This window comes from Leguminivora glycinivorella, chromosome 1 (assembly GCF_023078275.1).
Source record: "Leguminivora glycinivorella isolate SPB_JAAS2020 chromosome 1, LegGlyc_1.1, whole genome shotgun sequence".
NCBI classification, from domain to species: Eukaryota; Metazoa; Arthropoda; class Insecta; order Lepidoptera; family Tortricidae; genus Leguminivora; species Leguminivora glycinivorella.
Genome location: NC_062971.1, coordinates 15,192,823 through 15,215,238, shown reverse-complemented (window position 1 = coordinate 15,215,238; position 22,416 = coordinate 15,192,823). Strand labels below are relative to the sequence as shown.

The window sequence follows — 22,416 nt, the reverse complement described above, 5'->3', positions numbered from 1 at the left end:
CTGTCACTGTATCACAATTTCGTTTTCTGTTAACCTCTTAATTGCTAAGAAGAGTGGCCCTGACGATTGAGTAGTTTCATAAGTTCTGCCTACCCCGTTTGAGAATACAGGCGTGATTTTATGTATGTATGTTGTGATATAGTTACAAAGGGATGCATAAATTAAATAAAAATAACAAAATTACTTTTCTGCGCGTGCGAAGCCGCGGGCAAAAGCTAGTAAAATATAAAATGTCTCTGGCTAACCGCCACGAAGTTTTCAACAGATGGCGCTGTATTGCAAGATGATTGATAAGGCACTGGTCCCACTGGGAGCTAGTGTAAGCTGTGAGCTATCCATACTAATATTATAAACGGGAAAGTGTGTTTCTGTTTGTTTGTCCGTCTATCACGGTAAAACGAAGCGACGAATTGTCGTGTTTTTTTAAGCGGAGATGTGATAGTTGAAGGGATGGAGAGTGACATAGGCTACTTTTTGTCTCTTTCTAACGCAAGCGAAGTCGCGGGCAAAAGCCAGTGGGCTATAAAAACGAACAAAAGATAATCACTTCCGTGCAAATAAAAGAGACACGGCGATATTGATAGTTCACCGCTGAGCGAGTAACTATATAAACATTGCCGTGTCTCTTTTATTCACACGGGACTGATTATCTTTTGTTCGTTTTTATAACCGCAAGTTCATAGTTTCCTAGCTCGCGATGGGACCAGTGCCTAAAGTTCCCTGGGAATCGTATTGATCGCATGAATGGGCTTATCTTTACTATTGAATTATTTTATTTATTACATAATTTTCTTCCTGTAACACTGGAAACAAGAGCCGTCGTAAACTGAATTGAATTTTTTTTACGTGAATTCCTTCTCTTTTTAGTCTATCAAATCAAATATTAAGAGTTCCCTGTCAAATAAATGGTGGGTTAACCTTTGGGTTAACCCTACATTTTCGTTGGTGCAAGTGGCCCTAAGAAGCGTGAACGATTGCCAATTTGAGCCAGGCAGTCTCTCACAAAGTACCTATCTTTGATTTCGTGCGTAAGAAAAACAACAATAGACTGGAATTTATTTATTTTACAATACGTGCGCGTACATGTTTGTAAAAATGATTAAAAGCGTAATAAAATGATTGAGTTGAATGAGCACACATGAAGTTCCAGAAGGGCTTTGGATCTTCAATGGCGTAAATTCATATTTATTAAAGTCATTAGTTTACTATTGTTATCAGTCAGTAGTAAGTTCCATGAACTATCATGTAAATGCAAAAAAAAATAAGGCCATGCAGCTTGTGTCAAATGATTAGAGTAAATATGAACTGTTGAAAAAATCTATACATTCTGATCCAATTCCAGATTTTAAATCACTCATCTACTACAAATAAAATTAAAACAATCTCAACTACTGTAAACAAAAAAAAGCTTTAAGTCTTACAGGTAATTAAAATATTTATTTCACATAAAACTGACTAACAACTCAACAATCTACTATTAATCATTGATCACACCCTAGTTTTTACTTGAACTAGCCGCAGTACTAGTACTTGTTTTGGATTCTTTTATACTTTCTGGGGCTGGTACAGTTGGTTTGTCTTTGTTCCAATCTTTAAGTCCCTCTGGTAATGTGGTGTCCTCGTCTAAAGATCCTGTGCCTTCAACAAACTCCTCATATGTGCTCTTTTCTGGGAATGGTCTAGGTCCGAGTAACTCAATCATATCATCTCTACTCAAAATCTCTTGCTTTAGCAATCTCTCTGCAACTTTTGTAATGTTTTCCTTATGCTTAGTCAATAAGGTTGTTGTGTGCTTATGTGCTTCATCAATTAATACTCTGACTTCACCATCAATCAGTTCAGCTGTCTTCTCCGAATAGGGCTTATCTATGACCATTTCACCTGGCTGTGGCATTTCAAATGATACATTACCAACTTTAGGGTTCATGCCATAGTGAACTATTTGAGCATATGCACTCTGAGTTATCTTTTTTAAGTCATCTTGTGCTCCTGTGGTGATTCTGCCAAAGAACAGCTCTTCACTAACTCTTCCACCAAGAGTCATACACATTCTGTCAAACAGCTGTTCCTTGCTGTAAAGGTATTGTTCTTTTGGTAAATACTGGGCATACCCAAGGCCCTTACCCCTTGGTATGATTGAAACCTTGAGCAAAGGATCTGCATGCTGCAGGAACCAGCCAGCTACAGCATGACCTGCCTCATGGTATGCTACAATCTTTCTTTCTTCCGGCTGTAGTACATTGGATTTTTTTTCCATACCTGCAACCACTCTCTCAATGGCTTGTTCAAAGTTCTTCAGTGTGATGTTATTTGCCAGCTCTCTGGCAGCTATCAGGGCAGCCTCATTGCACACATTTGCGATGTCTGCACCAGTGAAACCTGGAAATGATAATAAAAAGGACTATTTAATAACTTTCATAATCTTCTTATTTTCCTTATCCCATCTACTTGGGGTCAGTGCCCTATCCCACAAATACTTACAATTACAATTTTACAAGTGTCAAGTTACAAGTTTGTAATAATACAAGTATGCATACCACAAAATATACAAGTAACAAATTGTAGCAGAAAATTGTCTCATTGATTTGGAAAACTTGACATATATTACTAAGCAGTAAATGTTATGTCACATAACCAATATTACAACATTTAAAATTACAGGAAAAATTATCTGCAAACTTTAAACTGGCAAGTTTTAGGATTGGAAATTGAATTTTGCTTGAAGTCTATAATTTTTCTTAGATTTTAAAAATTGCAATGCAAAGGATGGATTCAGGCTGGGTTAATAATGGAAATTCATGAAAAAAAATCATATTAAATAGAACAATTTCAACACTGAATTTACCTGGAGTTAATGCAGCCATTTTCCGTGCTAGGTTCTCCTTGTTTATAGTAGTTTTTAATGGTTGGAGATGTACTTTGAAAATGGAAGCTCTACCCTTAATGTCTGGTGCTGGTACAAATATTTGTCTGTCAAATCTCCCTGGACGCAATAGGGCTTTATCAAGGATATCTACCCTGTTAGTTGCAGCTAAAACAACAACATTAGTGGTAGTGTTGAACCCATCCATTTCAACCAGCAGTTGGTTAAGGGTGTTCTCCTGTTCTGAATGACCTCCAAAGCTGCGTCCACCTCTCTTTCTACCAACTGCATCAATTTCATCAATGAATAAAATGCAAGGGGCATGTTTACGAGCCATAGAAAACATGTCTCTTACTCTGGAGGGTCCAACACCAACAAACATCTCCAAGAATTCAGACCCAGAAACTGTGAGGAATGGGACATTAGCTTCTCCAGCAGTGGCTTTAGCCAGTAAAGTTTTACCAGTTCCAGGGGGCCCGGTGAGCAGAGCACCTTTGGGTATTTTGGCTCCCAGATCTAGGTACTGCTGAGGGTTCTTGAGAAAATTAACAAACTCCATAATCTCAATTTTGGCTTCCTCACAGCCAGCAACATCTTGGAATTTCACACCAATGTCAGTTGGATTTATTAGTTTAGCCGTTGACTCCATCACTCCACCAAAGAGGCCGCCTCCTTTGCGGCCTCCCCGGCCCATCATGTCGGCCGAGCGGCGCATCATGTAAATTAAGAACCCAATTATGAGCAAAGTAGGTAACATGCCAGTTAAACTAGATGCTTCCACTTCCGTCTTATAAATCACAGAAATAAAATTGGGTGGATCAACATTCATTTCAATTTGTGCGTTTTCCAGATTTCTTTCAAAGGAATCCACACTGCCAATAGCAAACCAGATAACTTTGCTTTCTAGTGCTGATCCTGGTTGTAACTTCACTCTCACCCACTTTTTGTTAATAACTTCAAGTTTTTCCACAAGTCCTTTATTGAGATACTGATTAACGAAGTCTCTCCAACTTATTTCTCTGTATCTAAGTTCGAAGTAGGCTATCGAGGCGAGTAAGGTTACGATACCCATAGCACCGAACATCATCCATTTCTCCCTGTCACCGCCTTCATAGGAGCCGCGACCGCCACCGCTCCCAGGGCCTGTGTTTGAAAACATGTTCATATTCCATTTGTCATCTTTTGAAGAGCTTGGCTTGGATGGCGGGGGTGAACTTTTTGACGGCGCTGGGCTGTCATCTTTCTCCGGCTTTTTCTGCTGCTTTTGACTCGTTCCAGGTTGGAAATATTTTTCAAAGCCTTTAGGAGGTTTCTGGCAAAATCTGTACCACTGGTTCAAAACGGAATCCAGTGCTGCAACACCGACTGGTTGAATTTTATGGCCATTGAACTGCAATTTTGATAACTGAGTTTGGGTTAACCTGAGCCCTTTCCACATGTTGATATATAGAAATGACTATTTACAATGATAAATGTTGATTTCTATTTCACAATACTATTGAAAATTAACTGAGAATAACGTCATAACAATTATTTGTGTGAAATGACTTCTGACAAACACGGTTAGAATTTCTTGTCAGTCTATTTACGGTTCGGCACATCACTGACCAGCTAGGGCGAAGACATATTTCGATAGAATTGTAATCGATGAAAATGAAAAAACCGTACTTTGTGAATGTGGTATACGGCTTTACGTTCAGAAATTTATTTGCAATATGATAATTTTAACATTTCTAAACGTAATCATACATTTCATTTTCGCAGAAATATGAAGTAAATAATGTGGTTTATTAATTTTACTTTTCTGTGATTGCCAATGGGTAAATCAATCAAGTGATATGCGTTTGATGGTGCCTATAAAGATTTATGATATTAGGTCATCAATTATTTTCGCAAAGTGGGTGAAATAAGTGAACTCGGTAAATATAAGCGTAGGTATTGTCATTATGGATCAAGATAAGTCTGAAGGCAGTTCGAATTCATCAAACCCTGGAAAGAGGCCACGGCCGTTTCTATTACAGCCATGCCCGAAGATCGCTCGATTATCCATGTACGACAAACCATCAACAAACTGTCAGAAAAGTCCTAGGACTAGTGTGCCAAAGAAGACAAAACTATCATATAATATTAGTGATGTGCCAGCTTCAGGAACTCCTGTGCCAGAAAAACGGGTTCGTAAGGCCGGCCCATATCTTTTAGGGCCTAAACTAGGACCGAGTCCTGTAAAAAGTATAGTTCAATGTTTGGCAAGAAAAGAAAAGACTGATGACTTTTATCAAATCAAAATTTTGACTTTACGACATGAAGATCAAGCTGAGACACAGGATGACAGGCAGGGGAAGATGTTACTGCATACTGAGTATTCTTTATTGTCATTATTGAAAGATCAAGATGGAGTGATTCATCACCATGGATTATTTAAGGTAATAAAAACACTAAATAGCAATATAGTGAAACCCATTAATATTTACTTATTGATACTGTATTTATATACAGTTGTTGCACCATAAGCAATATTTATTTTTTTATTTATTTAAGCTTTATTATTCTACAGAAAGATTTTTCTTTTCTTTTGATTTAGTTTTTATTATAGATTGTATTCTGTAGACCCCTTCTGGGTAAAAGCCTCCTCCAGCCGTTTCCATTTTGTTTTATCTTTTGCCATGCTTTGCCATTCCTTGCCTGCAGTAGCCACAATGTCATCCTGCCACCTGGATAGTGGATGTCCTCTCTTTCTTGATCCCTGTGGTCCTTTCCACTTTGTAACCTTTCCTGTCCACCTGTCATCGTTTAGCCTTGCCATGTGACCCGCCCATCTCCATTTCATGCTTTGAGCAAAGCGTAAGGCATCAGTTACTTGCGTCTTCTGTCTAATATCTGAGCATCTTATTTTGTCCTTTAACTTGATGCCTAAACAGCTTCTTTCCATTGCTCTTTGCGTGGTCTGTATTTTATTTTTGGTTGACTGGTTTAGGGTCCATGTTTGACAGCCATAGGTAAGGCAAGATAATATGGTTGAGTTCATTACTGTTTTCTTGAGGTGTATCGGAAGTTGTGATTTAAGGATTTCTTTATGCGCCCAAAATTGTTTCCATGTATTGGCTATTCTTCTTTCTATTTCTTCTGTATGTCTTTCAGGGTTAAATGATATTTGTTTACCAAGATATATATATTTTTTGACATATTCGAGTGCAGTGTTGTTTGCTAAAATTGGTATCTCTTTATAAGTCATAAGTTTAGTAGTAGTAGTAGTAGTAGTAGTAATACACTTTATTGTACAAAGATAAGAACACACACAGTAAAGAAAAAAAAGAACACACACATCATTTGTACAAAGGCGAACTTATCCCATTAAGGGATTTCTTCCAGTTAACCTTAGAGCAGTTAAAGGAGAATTGGAGATGGTAGACGTTCCTAAGCTAAACCTATACCTAACCTACAAACTACAGCAATATAGACGTTATATCATATAAATAAATACGTTATACATAATTATAATACAGTTTTATGACTACCCTACATACATACACAATCTACCTAACCGCAAACATCTTTTAGATTAAGATGCGTCCGAAAGCCATAACTTTTTTAAATTCGATTTTAGCGATGCGACCGATTGACACTGTCGAAGGGGAGGTGGCAATGAATTCCATAATTTGACAGAGTAAACAGTAAAGGACTTGTCATAGGATCTATGTTTGTGAGGTGGGATAGACAGGGTGAGATCTGCACTGGAACGAAGGCGGTGCCCGCTGCCGTCTGCTAAAAATTTAAATCTCTCAGAGAGATAAGGGGGAGAGGAAGGAGAGAAAAGAACATTAAACAGAAGGGAAAGAACATGTATGTCTCTGCGACGTCGAATCGGCAGCCATTTGAGTTGTGAGCGAAAAGAAGAGATGTGGTCAAATTTGCGAAGGCCAAATATGTACCTAATGCAAACATTTTGCAAACGCTCAAGTTTGTCCAATAGCTCCTCAGTGAGGTCCAGAGTTGCAATGTCCGCATAATCGAGGATGGGAATCAACAGAGAGTGGGCTAACATGACTTTCGTGTGGACAGGAAGGAAGCTCTGGAGACGGCGAAGCGAGTGCAATGATGCAAAGAGCCTCCTGCTAGTTTCCGTCACATGGGGTACCCAAGATAAGGTTTGATCCATGACAATGCCTAGATTTCTTACCGTGGGTGAGAAAGGAATGTGTGTTCCATCAAAAAGAATTTTAGGCATTGTCACTTCAGACAACTTGGAGATAAAATAGGGGCTTCCGACGAGGATCGCCTGCGATTTTTTCGCGTTAACCATCAGCCCAAAAGAAGATGCCCAGACGCGGATAGCTTCCAGGTCTAGGGTTGTGATAAAAAACGGTGATCCCGTTGATTTTTTCTGGCTTAAAAAGCCAAAAATAATAAAAAAAACATTGCAATAGTTAAACATCCAAAAAAACCGTGTCGGTACCAGAAAAAAAACAGACTCCAAAAATAATTGAATTTTTTTCTGGAGTATTTTTTTTTCTAAAGTACGAAATCTCAAAATTTGCAAAGTAGTTAATACTTTTATACGGTTTTTTAGACTTAATGTTAACTATTAAACGAATTTAATCAAATAACTTTAATTTCTGGTCTTATAAAAGTAACATTTACGAAATCTGTAGTTTGTAGTTATCACTATTTACTGTTGGCAACACCACCGCCTCTCCACGCTACACGCCGCATCGGGGATTCCCAATAAACGTTTGTATACTGAATTAAAATGTACGTTATTGTTATTGAAACACGTTACAACTCACGAAAAACCGTTATTGTCGTATTTTTTGGTTCCTAGTGATATTATATGTATCAGTCCGAATACATGTACAAAAACCATATTTAAAAAAAAACCAAGGTGCTCATCATCAGCTTTTTTTACCATCAGACGTAAATACTTTTTTCATAATTCTGAAAAAAATTACATTTGGTTTTTTTTTCTATTTAAAGTTCCCTATCCAGGTCCCTATTAATTTGACTTATCAAGGACTCTAAGTCATCTATACTAGCTGCTGCGTATATTTGCAAATCATCTGCATAAAGGTGATACGAAGATTCAAGCGAATTTGTGATCCCGTTGATAAATAAGGAAAAAAGGAGAGGAGATAATATGCCACCTTGAGGGACCCCGTCGATAGTTCACACCATGAGGAAACTGAATCGTCGACCATGACTCGTTGTTGCCTGCCGAATAGATAATCCCGGAACCAGGACAGAGTTAAAGGGGACAGATTATAATTACGGAGGATGGCTAGAAGAACATCAAAGTCCACGGTATTGAATGCACTGCTAAAATCTAGAAGAACCAGAGCCGTTAACTTTTTTTCCTCCATGTTAGACCGAATATCATCAGTAACCTTGACCAACGCCGAAACAGTGCTATGCCCGGGGCGAAAACCAGACTGTAGGGGGTTCAAAAGGTTATGTTTATTAAGGAAGGACGAGAGAAGCTTGTTGACAAAATGCTCAATTACTTTGGAGAGGAGTGGAAGTATAGAAATAGGACGGAACTGGGAGAAGGATGTAGGGCAAGAGACTTTTGGGAAAGGAATTACATGAGCTAGTTTCCAGGATAAGGGAAAGGAGCCAGATGCAAAGGAGAAATTAATGATTTGGGCCAGAATGGGAGAGACAATATCCGCCACGAGCACGACCATGCCCAAGCTTAGACCATCTTCGCCAACGGCTTTAGTTTTAATGACCTTGAGAATTGCTAATACCTCCTGCGCAGTAATCGGCCGAAAGGAGAACTGGGACGTATCGGGCCGGGGAGTATTGGCAAGAAGTGATAATGTCTGTTGCTTTACAGAAGGGTCAAGCCTAACCGGAGATGAACTAAAGTGCCGATTTATGGCTTCTAAATCAATCACATCTGATTGGTTTTGCTGACCTTTGCCCACTCCGAGAGACTTCAGAAATTTCCAAAGCTTCGCCGGGGGGCAATCGTCAATGGTCTGATGTATGTACTTGCGTCTTGCGCTTCTACATGCTTTGTTACACTGGGCCCGTAAAGAAGTATACGTACGCAGGTTGCTATCAGATGGGTCTTTACGAAGTCTGACACGGGCACGATTTCGTTTAGACATAAGTGCTTTAATCTCATCTGTAAGCCATGGTGCAGGGTAGTGCTTAACTCGAGTAGGCTTCAAAGGAGCGTGCTTATCAAAAGTCGCGAGCAGAACGTCATTAAAGGTCCCCAACTTCACTTCAACGTCATCGGCCAACTCTAGCGCTGACCAGTCAGCATTTCGCAGCTCATTTTGAGAGCCTCTAGGTCAACATCGTGAAGGTTTCGGCGCAGTAATATTTTATGGCGTCTTTTAGGGGCCCGAATTTTAAACGATGCAAAAATGAGATCGTGATTTGAGAACGCTGCTGCATTGAATTGCCCATGACAAGCCACGATATCAGAGGAGGACGTTAAAATTAAATCTAAGAGAGAGGGAGGGCCATTATGTGGGAAGTGAGTAGGGCCGAGGGGCAGAACTTCGAGGTTTAGGGAGGAAGCTAGAGAATGAAGTTTACGCGAACGGGGGTCTTTTTTTAGTTTTTTCGAGATTCATCTCTAGTCCTACATTTGCGCTAGCAGCCATTAATTCATTTATCATTGACTCCAGTTTGGATGGGTTTTCGCACAGCAGTATTAGGTCGTCCGCAAATCTCAAATTGTTTATATGTTTTCCACTTACACAAATTCCTTTTTCTGACCATGGTAATACACTCATCAAATTTTGAAGAACAGCTATGAACAATTTTGGAGAAAGTGGGTCGCCCTGCCTTACTCCACGTTCAATATCTATATCTGTGCCTAATCTGTCTAGTTTAACTCTACTTGTGCTCTGGGAGTATATATCTTTTAAGATGTTTATGTATGTGTTATTTATTCCTTGTTTGTTTAGAGCTTCCCATATACTTTTGTGTGAAATACTGTCAAAGGCTTTTTTGTAGTCAATGAAGGCTAAGAAAAGTGGTCTTTGAAATTCCATGTATTTTTCTATAATTTGCTCAATCACATGAATATGATCTGTAGTGCTAAAGCCTCTCCTGAAACCGGCTTGTTCGCATGGCTGATGTTTGTCGATAATTGGTGATATTCTTTCCAGTAAGCTTGAAGACAGCAGTTTATAGAGACATGGCATGATACTGATTGGACGATAATTGCCAATGTTTCCTGGATCTCCTTTTTTATATAAGAGTATTATTTCGGATTTTTTCCAGTTTTGTGGTACATGTTCTTCTTCAAGAATTTTGTTGAATAAGATGGTTAGCGGGGTTATTAGTACTGTTTTTCCATATTTAATATGTTCGTTGGCAATCCCGTCAGGACCTGGGCTCTTTTCAGATTTTAACTTGTGTATTTGTTTGAGAATCTCTTGTTCTTGAAACTTTTCAATGTTTGAAGATATGCTATGGGTGTTTATCTCCTCTTCTTGAATAGAGTTAGGTTGACTATATAACCTTGTGTAGAATTCTGTAGCTATGTTTATGACATCCTGGCGTGACTTGCTTTTCTTACCATCCGTCTGATGAAGAGTAGGGATCCATTCCTTAGTGGTTTTTAGTTCTTTGATTCCTTTTTTGGTGCATAAGCAATAAGTAACAGCCTAAAACTAAATTTATGTTTTCTCTAATGCTATAATTTTTTTTGCATGAATGATACCGTTTTGTGCCCTATATTGGCTATATTATTCAAATTTGCTGCAAACATGTTCACATTTCCAGGATTATGCTTTAGAGGAAGCTCCCAGCTATTTTGGATCTAACCGAGCATATAAAGGCAGTGGATCTGGCCGTATCTACACAGGCCGAGTCCGTGAGAGGCTCTTTCTTGTACTTGACTGTGTAAATGCTCACCAGTTCAGTGAGAAAGGTAGTGAGCTCATCAACCTCCAGCAATATGTGACAAAAGTCAAAAAGGTTCCAGAAAAGGAGGCACTTTTAATCTTTTATGATATTGTGAGAGTTGTTGCAAACATGCATAAGGTAAGTTTAGTCATAATAATAGGGAACAATATTTTATTGAATATATGAAAATTTAAGAGGGGGCGATGTGAGAAAAGAAGGGGAGGGGCAGTCAAAAAGTACAATAATTTTTGGGTGTCATTTAATTGATCTGTGAAAACTTCCAAATTTGATGAACAAAAACATATATTGCATTACAGCAACTAAAGGTTAGCAAGTATTTCTGAACCAGTATGTAATATGGCTGCATTGGCTGCTATGGCTGCTTAAACAGGGCTGCTCTAAATTAATTTAAGTAGGAAATTAAATTTTTGATGGGTAGAAAGTTATCTATTATTAATCAAATCTTTATTAGGTAACTAAATAATTTTTTTTCATTTTGGATTGAAATTTAACTACAGATCAGTTTTAAAAATGGCTGATCATTTGATTACTTCCCATAATTTTTGTAGTGTGATTTGAAATGTTCTTTTAAATTACAGAGGAATGTCGTACACCGGGACCTGAAGCTGGGAAACATTGTGTTGAATCAGAGAACTGGCCGCATCACCATTACAAATTTCTGTCTTGGGACTCACCTTGGCAGTGATAGGGATTTGTTAAAAGATCAAAGAGGTATTTTATCTTATTTCTCTTATGTATGTAATGAATAGTCAGTACTTATCACTGTTATCACAACAAACAAGCTATAACTTCAATCAATGTCATGGAAGTGTTGAAGTAGATTGTAGTCTATTAAATTATTGTCTACCTATTGAAAGATGTTTCTCCTTCCAGGGTCACCAGCATACATATCACCAGATGTCCTAATGTGCAAGCCGTACCTCGGCAAGCCATCAGACATGTGGGCGTTGGGGGTTGTGCTGTACACCATGTTGTACGGCCAGTTCCCGTTCTGTGATACCAGTCTTGCGCAGCTGTTCAGCAGGATACAGGCGGCCAGCTATAATATACCACCGTGAGTATCAGATGTCACCAGATGTTCAAATGTGCAAGCCATTCCTCGGCAAGTAATGAGACATGTAGGCGTTGAGGGTTGTAGGAGAGTGGAAGGAGTGGGAGTTCCAATTGCAAAAAGTGCAAAATAAACACAAGTTACACAAGTGCATTGATATACATGCATCAGCTCTAAGAGCTGCTAGTCTATCAAATAAATAATAAAGGTTGAACACGCCAAAAATGGGGCACACTTAAATGTTTCTTATAAAAAAAATATAATAAATAAATAAAAGATGTTTGATTTAAATATGAGCAAATTTAATGTATTTTAAATGCAAACCATAATTAGTCAAGGTTTCTCGACGAATAAGCCCTCGATCGTACTTTTCTTCGAACACGACTCATAAGAGTTTGCACCATCACGACAGGATACCTCTTTGTCGCCAGGTCCACAGTTTTCGCCGCTCCTCCGCGGAATTAACCTCCCCGCCTCTCTTTTTAAGAAACCCTTTCATTATACTCCAATATTCCTCGATAGGCCGGAGTTCTAGGCAATTTAGTGGATAGCTATATTTCGGTACCACGGCTACACCATTTGCTTTGTACCACTCCATGACAGGTTTCGCGTAGTAACATCTGGCAAGGTCTGGCCAAAATAAAGGCCAGGAGTGGTGTTTCTTAAAAAACGGAAGCAACCGCTCTTGTAAGCACTCTTTTTGATAGATGCTGCCGTTTATTGTTCCGGTAGTGACAAAAGAGCTGCTTCTTTTCCCGCAACTGCAAATTGCCTGCTAAACTAGGTTTTTTTTTTTGGAAACTTATATCTTTTTTTATTTATCAGGCTTTGGGAGCCTCTGTGCTATTTTTGCTAGTATAAAAATCTTGGCCAAGGATTTGTTAGAATTCGGATTTTATGTAAGTTTCGCCGTCCATCAGAACGCAGTCAAATTTTGTTAGTAAATTTTCGTATATTTTCTCGATCGAGTTTTTGCTATTGAATTCTGCCTTGCATTCCGATCTAGTGCCGTTTTGTGCTTTAAAACTTCTTAGCCCTGCTCTACGTTTCACCTTTTGAACATACGATTGGGACATCTTTACTTTTTAGCCACGTCACGAGGTAACATCATATAATTTGAAGCAAATATCCTTAAGATGCGTTCCTTCTTTTTTTTATCCTTTGTACCCTGCAACCCACCAATTCCTGGCTTTCGTTCTAAAGTTAGGCGTTCCCGAAACCTTTTCAATACGCAACAACCAGTGGATTGTGGAAATTTTAATCTTTTACCCACATCCCTGTAGCTGAGTTTTGGATTTTTTGTGTTTTCGTGCAAAATAAGTTCACGTTGTTTCAGTTGCCTGTTCGATATCGCTACATATATAAATCTTTCACAAAAGTAACTGATATATTTAAAAACTATACTTTTTTACGATTTATTTGGCATCAAAAAAAATTCTATACCTTTTATTATAACGAAGCAGCAAATGAATTTATATGCCTCAGTTTTGGCGTGTTCAACCTTTAAATACAAGCAGCTAGCTATAATACACCATGAGTTTTAGTTTTTGTTGCCCACCGCACAAATAAACGGCAAGTGAATTTGGATCTAGTGGTTTAGTGAATTTAATTAGTAAATTTGTTCGCCCTTTTAAAGCAATTGTGGTAGATTAAGCAATTTAGTGTAATCACTGATAGAAAACAAATAGCGTTACTAATTGTACTTTTAATAAATTAGCTACAAATCGTCTGTCTTAATCTGTTTTTTAAGGTATTTGAGAAATATATGAGAACAAACACAAGAATATTACCCCTTAGGGTGAAGTTGCACACTATGCTGAAATCTTATGTAATTGGAAATGAAAGATTTTTATTTACAAAAATAAAAATAAAATTAAATTTATCTTTTACAGAGATGGTAACTCGGTTCAAGTTTCGGACAACACAGTCTTTCTTATCCAGAGGTTGTTGGTGAAAGACCCGAAACACAGACTCCTGGCAGATGAGGTAAATAAAAAAAATTTTTTCTTAGAACACTTTAATTTATTTATGGACCTTTCATGTTATCAAACTAATATTTAAATAATAGATAAGGTGTAGTCTTAATTTCATTCCGTTTTCTTATGCAATGACAGGTGAACGGGACGTCGCTCCACAAACATATTATAGTGCTGTATCGTTCACACCCGCACTAATGGACGAGGACTAAAGTGCAATGTCATTGCCACTATAACACCCAAAATGTATTTTATAAATATTAATAAATAAATCAATATTGGGGACACCTTACACAGATCAACTTGACCCCAAACTAAGCAAAGCTTGTACTATAGGTAGTATGGGTGCTAAGCGACCATATACGTACTTAAATAGATAAATAATAAACATCCATGACTTAGGAACAAATATCATCACACAAATAATTGCCCTTACCGGGATTCGAACCCAGGACCGCGGCTTAGCAGGCAGGGTCACTACCGACTGAGTCAGACCGGTCGTCCGATTATAAATTTAACTAGCTTTTGCCCGCGGCTTCGCTCGCGTGAAATTCGAAAATTGCAGAATGCGTCATACAAACTTCCACCCCCCAATTTTAAGGAAGTGGGGGGGGGGGTAGAAAGCCACAAAAGGTAGCCTATGTCACTCTATCCCTCCAACTATCTCCACTTCAAAAATCACGTCAATCCGTTGCTCCGTTTTGCCGTGAAAGACGGACAAACAAACAGACACACACACTTTCCCATTTATAATATTAGTATGGATATAGCATGCAATAAGAAAATCGCTAATATAAAGCATAATATTTTTCAGGTGCTAGACCAGCTATCGAGCATCATAGCCAGCTCAGTTATAGTCCCGAGCGTCCCCGATGATCTGCAAGTAGTGCCCGAGGTGGTGCTCGAGGAAGACAAGGTCAAGGACAAACCTGAGGAGAGCAAGGCGCTCACTCCTGTGCCGGACAGTGCGGAGAGAGTGCAGACTGCTAGTGTAAGTATACTTACTAGCATATCATAGCCAGCTAGTCATTCTTCCTGACGAGTTACAAGTAATACCTGAAGTGGTGCTTGAAGAAGATAAGGTCAAGAATTACCTGAAGAGAGAAAGGCCTCACTTCAGTACCGGACAGTGCGGAGAGAGTGCAGACTGCTAGTGTGTGTGAGTATTGTATACTAACATATCATAGCCAGCTCAGTCATCCTTCCTGACGAGTTACAAGTAATACCTGAAGTGGTGCTCGAAGAAAATGAGGTCAAGGATTACCTGAGGGGAGAGAGGCCTCACTTCTGTACCGGGCAGTGTGGAGAGAGTGCAGACTGCTAGTGTGAGTATTGTATACTAACATATCATAGCCTGCTCAGTCATCCTTCCTGACGAGTTACAAGTAATACCTGAAGTGGTGCTTGAAGAAGATAAGGTCAAGAATTACCTGAAGAGAGAAAGGCCTCACTTCAGTACCGGACAGTGTGGAGAGAGTGCAGGCTGCGAGTGTGAGTATTGTATACTAACATATCATAGCCAGCTCAGTCATCCTTCCTGACGAGTTACAAGTAATACCTGAAGTGGTGCTTGAAGAAGATAAGGTCAAGGATTACCTGAGGGGAGAGAGGCCTCACTCCTGTACCGGGCAGTGTGGAGAGAGTGCAGACTGCTAGTGTGAGTATTGTATACTAACATATAATAGCCAGCTCAGTCATCCTTCCTGACGAGTTACAAGTAATACCTGAAGTGGTGCTCGAAGAAGATAAGGTCAAGGATTACCTGAGGGGAGAGAGGCCTCACTCCTGTACCGGGCAGTGCGGAGAGAGTGCAGACTGCTAGTGTGAGTATTGTATACTAACATATCATAGCCAGCTCAGTCATCCTTTCTGACGAGTTACAAGTAATACCTGAAGTGGTGCTCGAAGAAGATAAGGTCAAGGATTACCTGAGGGGAGAGAGGCCTCACTCCTGTACCGGGCAGTGTGGAGAGAGTGCAGGCTGCGAGTGTGAGTATTGTATATGGTATAGATATTGATCATCATAGGCAGTTTGGTGATACTCGTAGGAGTGAGCGGCGACCTGCTTATAAATAAAAAAATAAATAAAATAAAAATTGTTTATTTTCAGACAATTGAGGAGTGTCTTTTCAAAAGGACTTATTTCTATAAGTCAACAGAGGTTATTTTTATCTATGTCTTCCTAGAGAAATAAACCTTGTTGACTTATAGAGATAAGTCCTTTTGAAAAAACACTCCTCAATTACAGTCTATAGTTGTTAGTGAACACTTACATGCTATGTTACGTACTTATAATTATAAGGACATCACTAGTCGAACGTCCCCTTCACTAGCATCGCTGTCAAAAAATGGCGGCAGACGGACTCAGAGCGTCACTTGAAGATAGCTTGTCATTGAACTTGTATTTTGAGATTCCGTTTAATAAACTGTATAATTAATAGTGGTATCCTGGTGTTTTTACTCTAACAGTTTCAGAAGCGCGATATTAAGTTACCCATATACGCCCGTACTATGAAATTTGTCCGAAATTGACAATGTCATCATTCTCGCGCCGCGCTCGTAACCATTCATTGTCATCCAACAGTATTTAATTAACACCAGTCGATCTGATTCGACGAGTAAAGACACTAGCACCATATACTACAGTTAAAAGTCTAAGGCAAAGGCTTTGATCAAATACCTGTCCGTAATTGTGCCAACAAAGAGATAGAACATGCCTAGTGTGCTGGCGTGTCTTGTGTTTTCTTTCAGCTTATTCATTGCAGTTTACGAGATATTCACACTTTGGAGTAATAATTGATCATAATGAGTGTGAAATCGGAAGTAAAAGTGATCCAAACACAGTGTTCTGGGGCTGAAGTGATCAACATCCACTATTAGCCAATAATGAGTTTCAGATTCATAATACATATTGTACTTGGGATATATTGACAATTGTCACGGTGTCACAGTGAAACAGAGTATAAGATACAAGTACTTAGATCTAAATTACACCTAAATGATTCCTTATAACAGGTGACTTTATGAGTTTTATGATCTACAAAGAGAGATGATCATTATCTTGCCCTATTTGTCATATTAAATATAAGTTTGTCCGGAATGACATGGAATAAGGTATTTATCCTACTCAATAATATTGTACCATTGCATCTGGCTTATGTAAGTATACTGACAGTAAATACATTTTAAATTCACTACAGGTTGGTATAAAGGGATGAGTAAATAAGCATAAGAAAACTTTGACAACTGTCTTGTCTTGTTTGTGTTTTGTTATAAGTTCACTAACACTTCTCCGGGGACTGTATTTTGAAATCTGTCTTAGTGACATTCTTATGCATATAAACTCTGTATGATCTTGCATTTTTCTAAATGAGGAAACATGTTGCTATATTACATGGCACAAATTCATCAAAAATGTTGATAAAATAATAATAATATTTTGATGAGGTTAATTATGCATCTTGTTAAAACCATAATGTGTGTTAAAATTAAGGGCATAGCACTGAAGTATAGTGTATTGTTGATGCTGTTTTGTTTATAATAATGCTGGTTTAGCATTGCAAACATTTTTGACAAGAAATGTAATCAATGTAATCATGTTCTAAATTGAACCAAAGACAAATATATTACCTAGACAGACATTTGGAACATTTATTATCATGACATAGTCCAGTGTCCATTTAATGCATTATCAGTGATATAATTTGTTCCTTAATTACATTCCTTTCCAGATTAATTTATTGATTACAGTAGTTGCCTGCCGGTAACCTGGTGAATATTGACCATAAGTTGAAAATACTTGCATTGGTAAGGCATGATTCCAGAAGTTCCTGAGGTTAAATCTTGCTAAAAGCTGGAAACACCAAACTGGATATCTATTGAACTATTTATGACACTGGTAAAATTTGTCATAGCTAATGGTAAGAGATTTTGATATTTATAGACCCGATGGACTTTAACGGTCTACATGCTATACTTGTCTGTTACAACAAATCAGTTTGATTTGGAATTGGGCTTGAAACATGCCAATCAGTTAAGTTTTTAAAAGATGTGCAATAATCTGAGGTAAATAACTTAATTGGAGCTTCTAATAATTTTAACCACTTCACTGCGAAGGAATGTTTCCGAACCGAAGCATGACAAACAGGTTACCGTTTGAAGTTGACAAGTATTGTCTACTTTTAATATGTTCTGTTCCTTGAAATATAAAAATAACTGTACACTTCTATTGCTTTTTGATTTCACAAGAATATATATATTTTACATGTTTTGTGACTTTTGCAAGAATCGAAAATAATGATATTTTGTTATAAAAACTCAATCACCTGTACTAAGTATTCTTGCATATGCATAGTATTAACACAACTAACAAAATTATGTAGTTGTGCAGGTGGCAGCTATATGGATAATGTTGTGCTTTAAATTGCACATATACCTACAGCTATAGCATCTCTCTAGTGTGTCTTTTGAAGCATTGTCTGGCAAGCTTGATGGTTTAATCAATAAGCACCATGCCTGATGATGATATATAAATACCTTTGTCAAGTGCCATATGATTATTCTTGCTTGACTGGAATGTATTTCAATACTGGTATAGTAGGCGTGTTACCTTATTTAGGAGCACGGGAAAAATAAGCCAAGTTTCATAAAATTATTTTTGGTTGGCTGAAATGTATTTCAATACTGGTATTTATAGTAAGCGTGTTACCTTATTTAGGAGCACGGGAAAAATAAGCCAAGTTTCATAAAATTATTTTTGGTTGGCTGAAATGTATTTCAATACTGGTATTTATAGTAAGCGTGTTACCTTATTTAGGAGCACGGGAAAAATAAGCCAAGTTTCATAAAATTATTTTTGGTTGGCTGAAATGTATTTCAATACTGGTATTTATAGTAAGCGTGTTACCTTATTTAGGAGCACGGGAAAAATAAGCCAAGTTTCATAAAATTATTTTTGGTTGGCTGAAATGTATTTCAATACTGGTATTTATAGTAAGCGTGTTACCTTATTTAGGGGAACGGGAAAAATAAGCCAAGTTTCATAAAATTATTTTTGGTTGGCTGAAATGTATTTCAATAATGCTATCTATAGTAAGCATGTTACCTTATTTAGGGGCACGGTAAAAATAAGCCAAGTTTCATAAAATTATTTTTGGCTGGCTGAAATGTATCTCAATAATGCTATCTATAGTAAGCGTGTTACCTTATTTAGGGGCACGGGAAAAATAAAACAAGTTGCACGCCGGATTAAGAACCGAGTTGTGTTTTGCCTTATTACTCTCAGATTTAAGAACTGAGTTGTCATTACATATATGCACACCGGATTAAGAACCGAGTTATGTTTTGCCTTATTAGTCTCAGATTAAGAACTGAGTTGTCATTACATATATGCACGCCGGATTAAGAACCGAGTTGTGTTTTGCCTTATTAGTCTCAGATTAAGAACTGAGTTGTCATTACATATATGCACGCCGGATTGAGAACCGAGTTGTGTTTTGCCTTATTAGTCTCAGATTAAGAACTGAGTTGTCATTACATATATGCACGCCGGATTGAGAACCGAGTTGTGCTTGTGCTATTACTCTCAAATTAGGAACCGAGTTGCCATTGCATATATACACGCCGGATTAAGAACCGAGTTGTGTTGCCTATACATGATGTTAATAATATATTCTGTTCACAGGGTTTCCTGATAAGCACATTGTACCTGAATCTTGTGGTATCCACGGTAGTGTAACTAATGTGATATCCACAAGTAAAAATGAAGTGATTTCCGTCACTTAAAGTGTGAATCATAATTATAATGATTACTTTAATGTCTGCTATACATTTGTTACTTTGATTATTGTTTCTTAAATAGTTCTGTTTATGCAATGTTGGCCTTAGGAGGCGGACCATGTGCATAAGACCTATTATTGTGGTGCAGGTCTTTGGAGACGGGCCATCATGTGTTATATAGACTATCCTTGCGAGGTTAGTTCTGTTTCTGGTATTTGTGATGCAGGTCTTTGGAGACGGACCATCATGTGTTATATAGACTATCCTTGCGAGGTTAGTTCTGTTCTGGTATTTGTGGTGCAGGTCTTTGGAGACGGGCCATCATGTGTTATATAGACTATCCTTGCGAGGTTAGTTCTGTTTCTGGTATTTGTGATGCAGGTCTTTGGAGACGGACCATCATGTGTTATATAGACTATCCTTGCGAGGTTAGTTCTGTTCTGGTATTTGTGGTGCAGGTATTTGGAGACGGGCCATCATGTGTTATATAGACTATCCTTGCGAGGTTAGTTCTGTTCTGGTATTTGTGGTGCAGGTCTTTGGAGACGGGCCATCATGTGTTATATAGACTATCCTTGCGAGGTTAGTTCTGTTCTGGTATTTGTGGTGCAGGTCTTTGGAGACGGGCCATCATGTGTTATATAGACTATCCTTGCGAGGTTAGTTCTGTTTCTGGTATTTGTGATGCAGGTCTTTGGAGACGGACCATCATGTGTTATATAGTCTATCTTTAAGAGGTTAGCTTGAGACCTTGTTTGTCAAAAGCATGTTTTATGACCTTAAAGAGTAGTGATCTCAAGGTTACCTTGAAAGGGTTGCTTGCGCTAATACTTTCCAGAGGTTGCTGGTGGAATTACGGTTTCCAATAGAGTGCATGCTACAGGCTGCGCGACAACCTTGTCATGAAGGGCCAACGTCTGCGGTCGTTGCGCCGCCAGCCTCGAAAGCAGCCGTATCACCGTGGCTTGCGTATGAAGCTTTGATATGGTAATGTTTGTTATCTTATAGCAAAATTAGTGGCTAGTACACATTGATTATTACCTTTTATTAATTTTATCATGTTGATAGATAAATAATTAGCAGTTGTTAAAGGTCCTGCCAAGGAGCAGCCATGTATTCTGCTTAATATATTTTCATAAAAAAAAAGCTTACATGACAATATTTTCTAATATCTTCATTGTCATTGTTTATTACTAAATTATTTTACGGCTATGTAAGCCGGGTCTGTAATTGAGAGCATCGACTATGCCAATCGTACATTAATTTCTCGTAACCTTATCATGTTACTTGAACGACAGTTGTGTTGTACTGATTCTATCACCTACTGGCTTAGTTCCAAGGAAAAATTATCACGTTCTCGTTACATTAAGGAACTTAGTATTTCCCATGTATGTTACAGAGCTTTTTAATAAGAGCTTTCTTGCTGCTTGCTGTATTAGAAGGCGGCTATGCTCACGCATGGAGTGTGTCATGTTCACCTCTCACGAGTTTGATGTACGCGTTGTTGCGCGTGCGGGGAGCTTCACAGCCTACAGCGACGGAGCCAACTGTGAGTTTGTTCCATGTATTTGCTATTTAAACGACGCCAATCATCATTATTATATTGAGCAGTTGGTTAGTTTGGAATGCACCGCTCACGTAAGTCTTAACTTAAGGCATAAATGGCATAATACTTACCTGAAAATAAATGAAATGTATTGATGGGTGAAGTTATTTACAAGCAAATATTAGATGGTGTTTTGTACACCAGTAATTACCTGCCCGCCGCTAGATGTCATCTATTTTACATAATTAATTTGACTAATATATAGTATCGATCATGGCGGTAAAACATGTACTTTTCGTACCATCGCACCTTAATAGTTTTAAAGCCTTACTGGCTGTGGAGTTGTTAAATAATGACCTGACTTACTTGTACTAGGCTAGTCTGGTCATGCAATCTTGAGTTTAGTTATGTCATTACTATGATTCGACTATAAAATGAGACCAATTACATATCTTGGTGTAAGTTAGTCTTAAACTACACCGGCCGTTTCCAACGGTACTCGAGTTAATCACTTCAAAGGACCAGGGCCTGAGTGTATAGCTGGAGTATACAAAGTTCTTGTTCACTCCGCAGAAAAGAAAAGAACAAATGAACAGATGAAGTCTACCGCCACCAGTTGGAGGCGCAGCCTGCTTCGGCTGCGTTGACTGCGGCAGTCATCAGTAGCAGCATGGATAGCAGAGACTTTCGGGACGAAAGGTCAAGGTCAGAATGGTCGAGTATAAGGACATCACTAGTCGAACGTCCCCTTCACTAGCATCGCTGTCAAAAAATGGCGGCAGACGGACTCAGAGCGTCACTTGAAGATAGCTTGTCATTGAACTTGTATTTTGAGATTCCGTTTAATAAACTGTATAATTAATAGTGGTATCCTGGTGTTTTTACTCTAACATAATCTACTTACATATTTTAATGCCTAATACAAAGGGAATTGAGTGATTTACCGAATCACATGTTTGTACACATGTAATTCGATATATCGCCCCAAAATGTCAGAGTCGATTCGCTCTGCTATCATTTCCAGGATCCCATTGGCGCTCCCCCGCATACGGTGCACCACTGAAGCATTAGACTTTCGCATAATGGCATAAAAGTCATCTACATGCGCATTCGCGAACATGCCAGAGGCACTACAATATCGGAGAAGCCTCAACAGGGCCCTGAAAATGTTATTATATTGACATAGACATAGACATAGAAAATTTTTATTCAACATCACATGAAAATGTTACAAACAATGAAGTGTTACATAAGGATTTGATAAAGTAAAAAAACTTAAATCTAGACTAAGCATCTAAGAAAATGAGTTATACAG

At 38.3% G+C, this 22,416-nt stretch overlaps 2 protein-coding genes across 2 annotated transcripts in view; one reads left to right on the top strand and one right to left on the bottom strand.

The window, feature by feature from the left end:
- Nucleotides 1-1,046: 1,046 nt before the first annotated feature.
- Nucleotides 1,047-4,455, bottom strand: LOC125230213 (AFG3-like protein 2). Its single transcript, XM_048135300.1, has 2 exons — nucleotides 2,846-4,455; nucleotides 1,047-2,379 (listed from the first exon to the last, which is right to left on the bottom strand). The coding sequence occupies exons 1-2, from the start codon at nucleotides 4,299-4,301 to the stop codon at nucleotides 1,496-1,498; spliced, it is 2,340 nt and encodes a 779-aa protein (XP_047991257.1). The 5' UTR covers nucleotides 4,302-4,455; the 3' UTR covers nucleotides 1,047-1,495.
- A 168-nt stretch (nucleotides 4,456-4,623) lies between these two features.
- The window catches only part of LOC125225112 (serine/threonine-protein kinase 40-like), a 38,418-nt gene continuing 20,625 nt past the window's right edge, over nucleotides 4,624-22,416 (top strand). Inside the window, exons 1-6 of the mRNA XM_048128708.1 lie at nucleotides 4,624-5,286; nucleotides 10,607-10,867; nucleotides 11,329-11,461; nucleotides 11,624-11,804; nucleotides 13,694-13,787; nucleotides 14,592-14,768. Of these exons, the coding sequence (XP_047984665.1) occupies nucleotides 4,810-5,286; nucleotides 10,607-10,867; nucleotides 11,329-11,461; nucleotides 11,624-11,804; nucleotides 13,694-13,787; nucleotides 14,592-14,768 (1,323 nt within the window). The 5' untranslated portion in view covers nucleotides 4,624-4,809. The remainder of the gene's footprint in view (nucleotides 5,287-10,606; nucleotides 10,868-11,328; nucleotides 11,462-11,623; nucleotides 11,805-13,693; nucleotides 13,788-14,591; nucleotides 14,769-22,416) is intronic.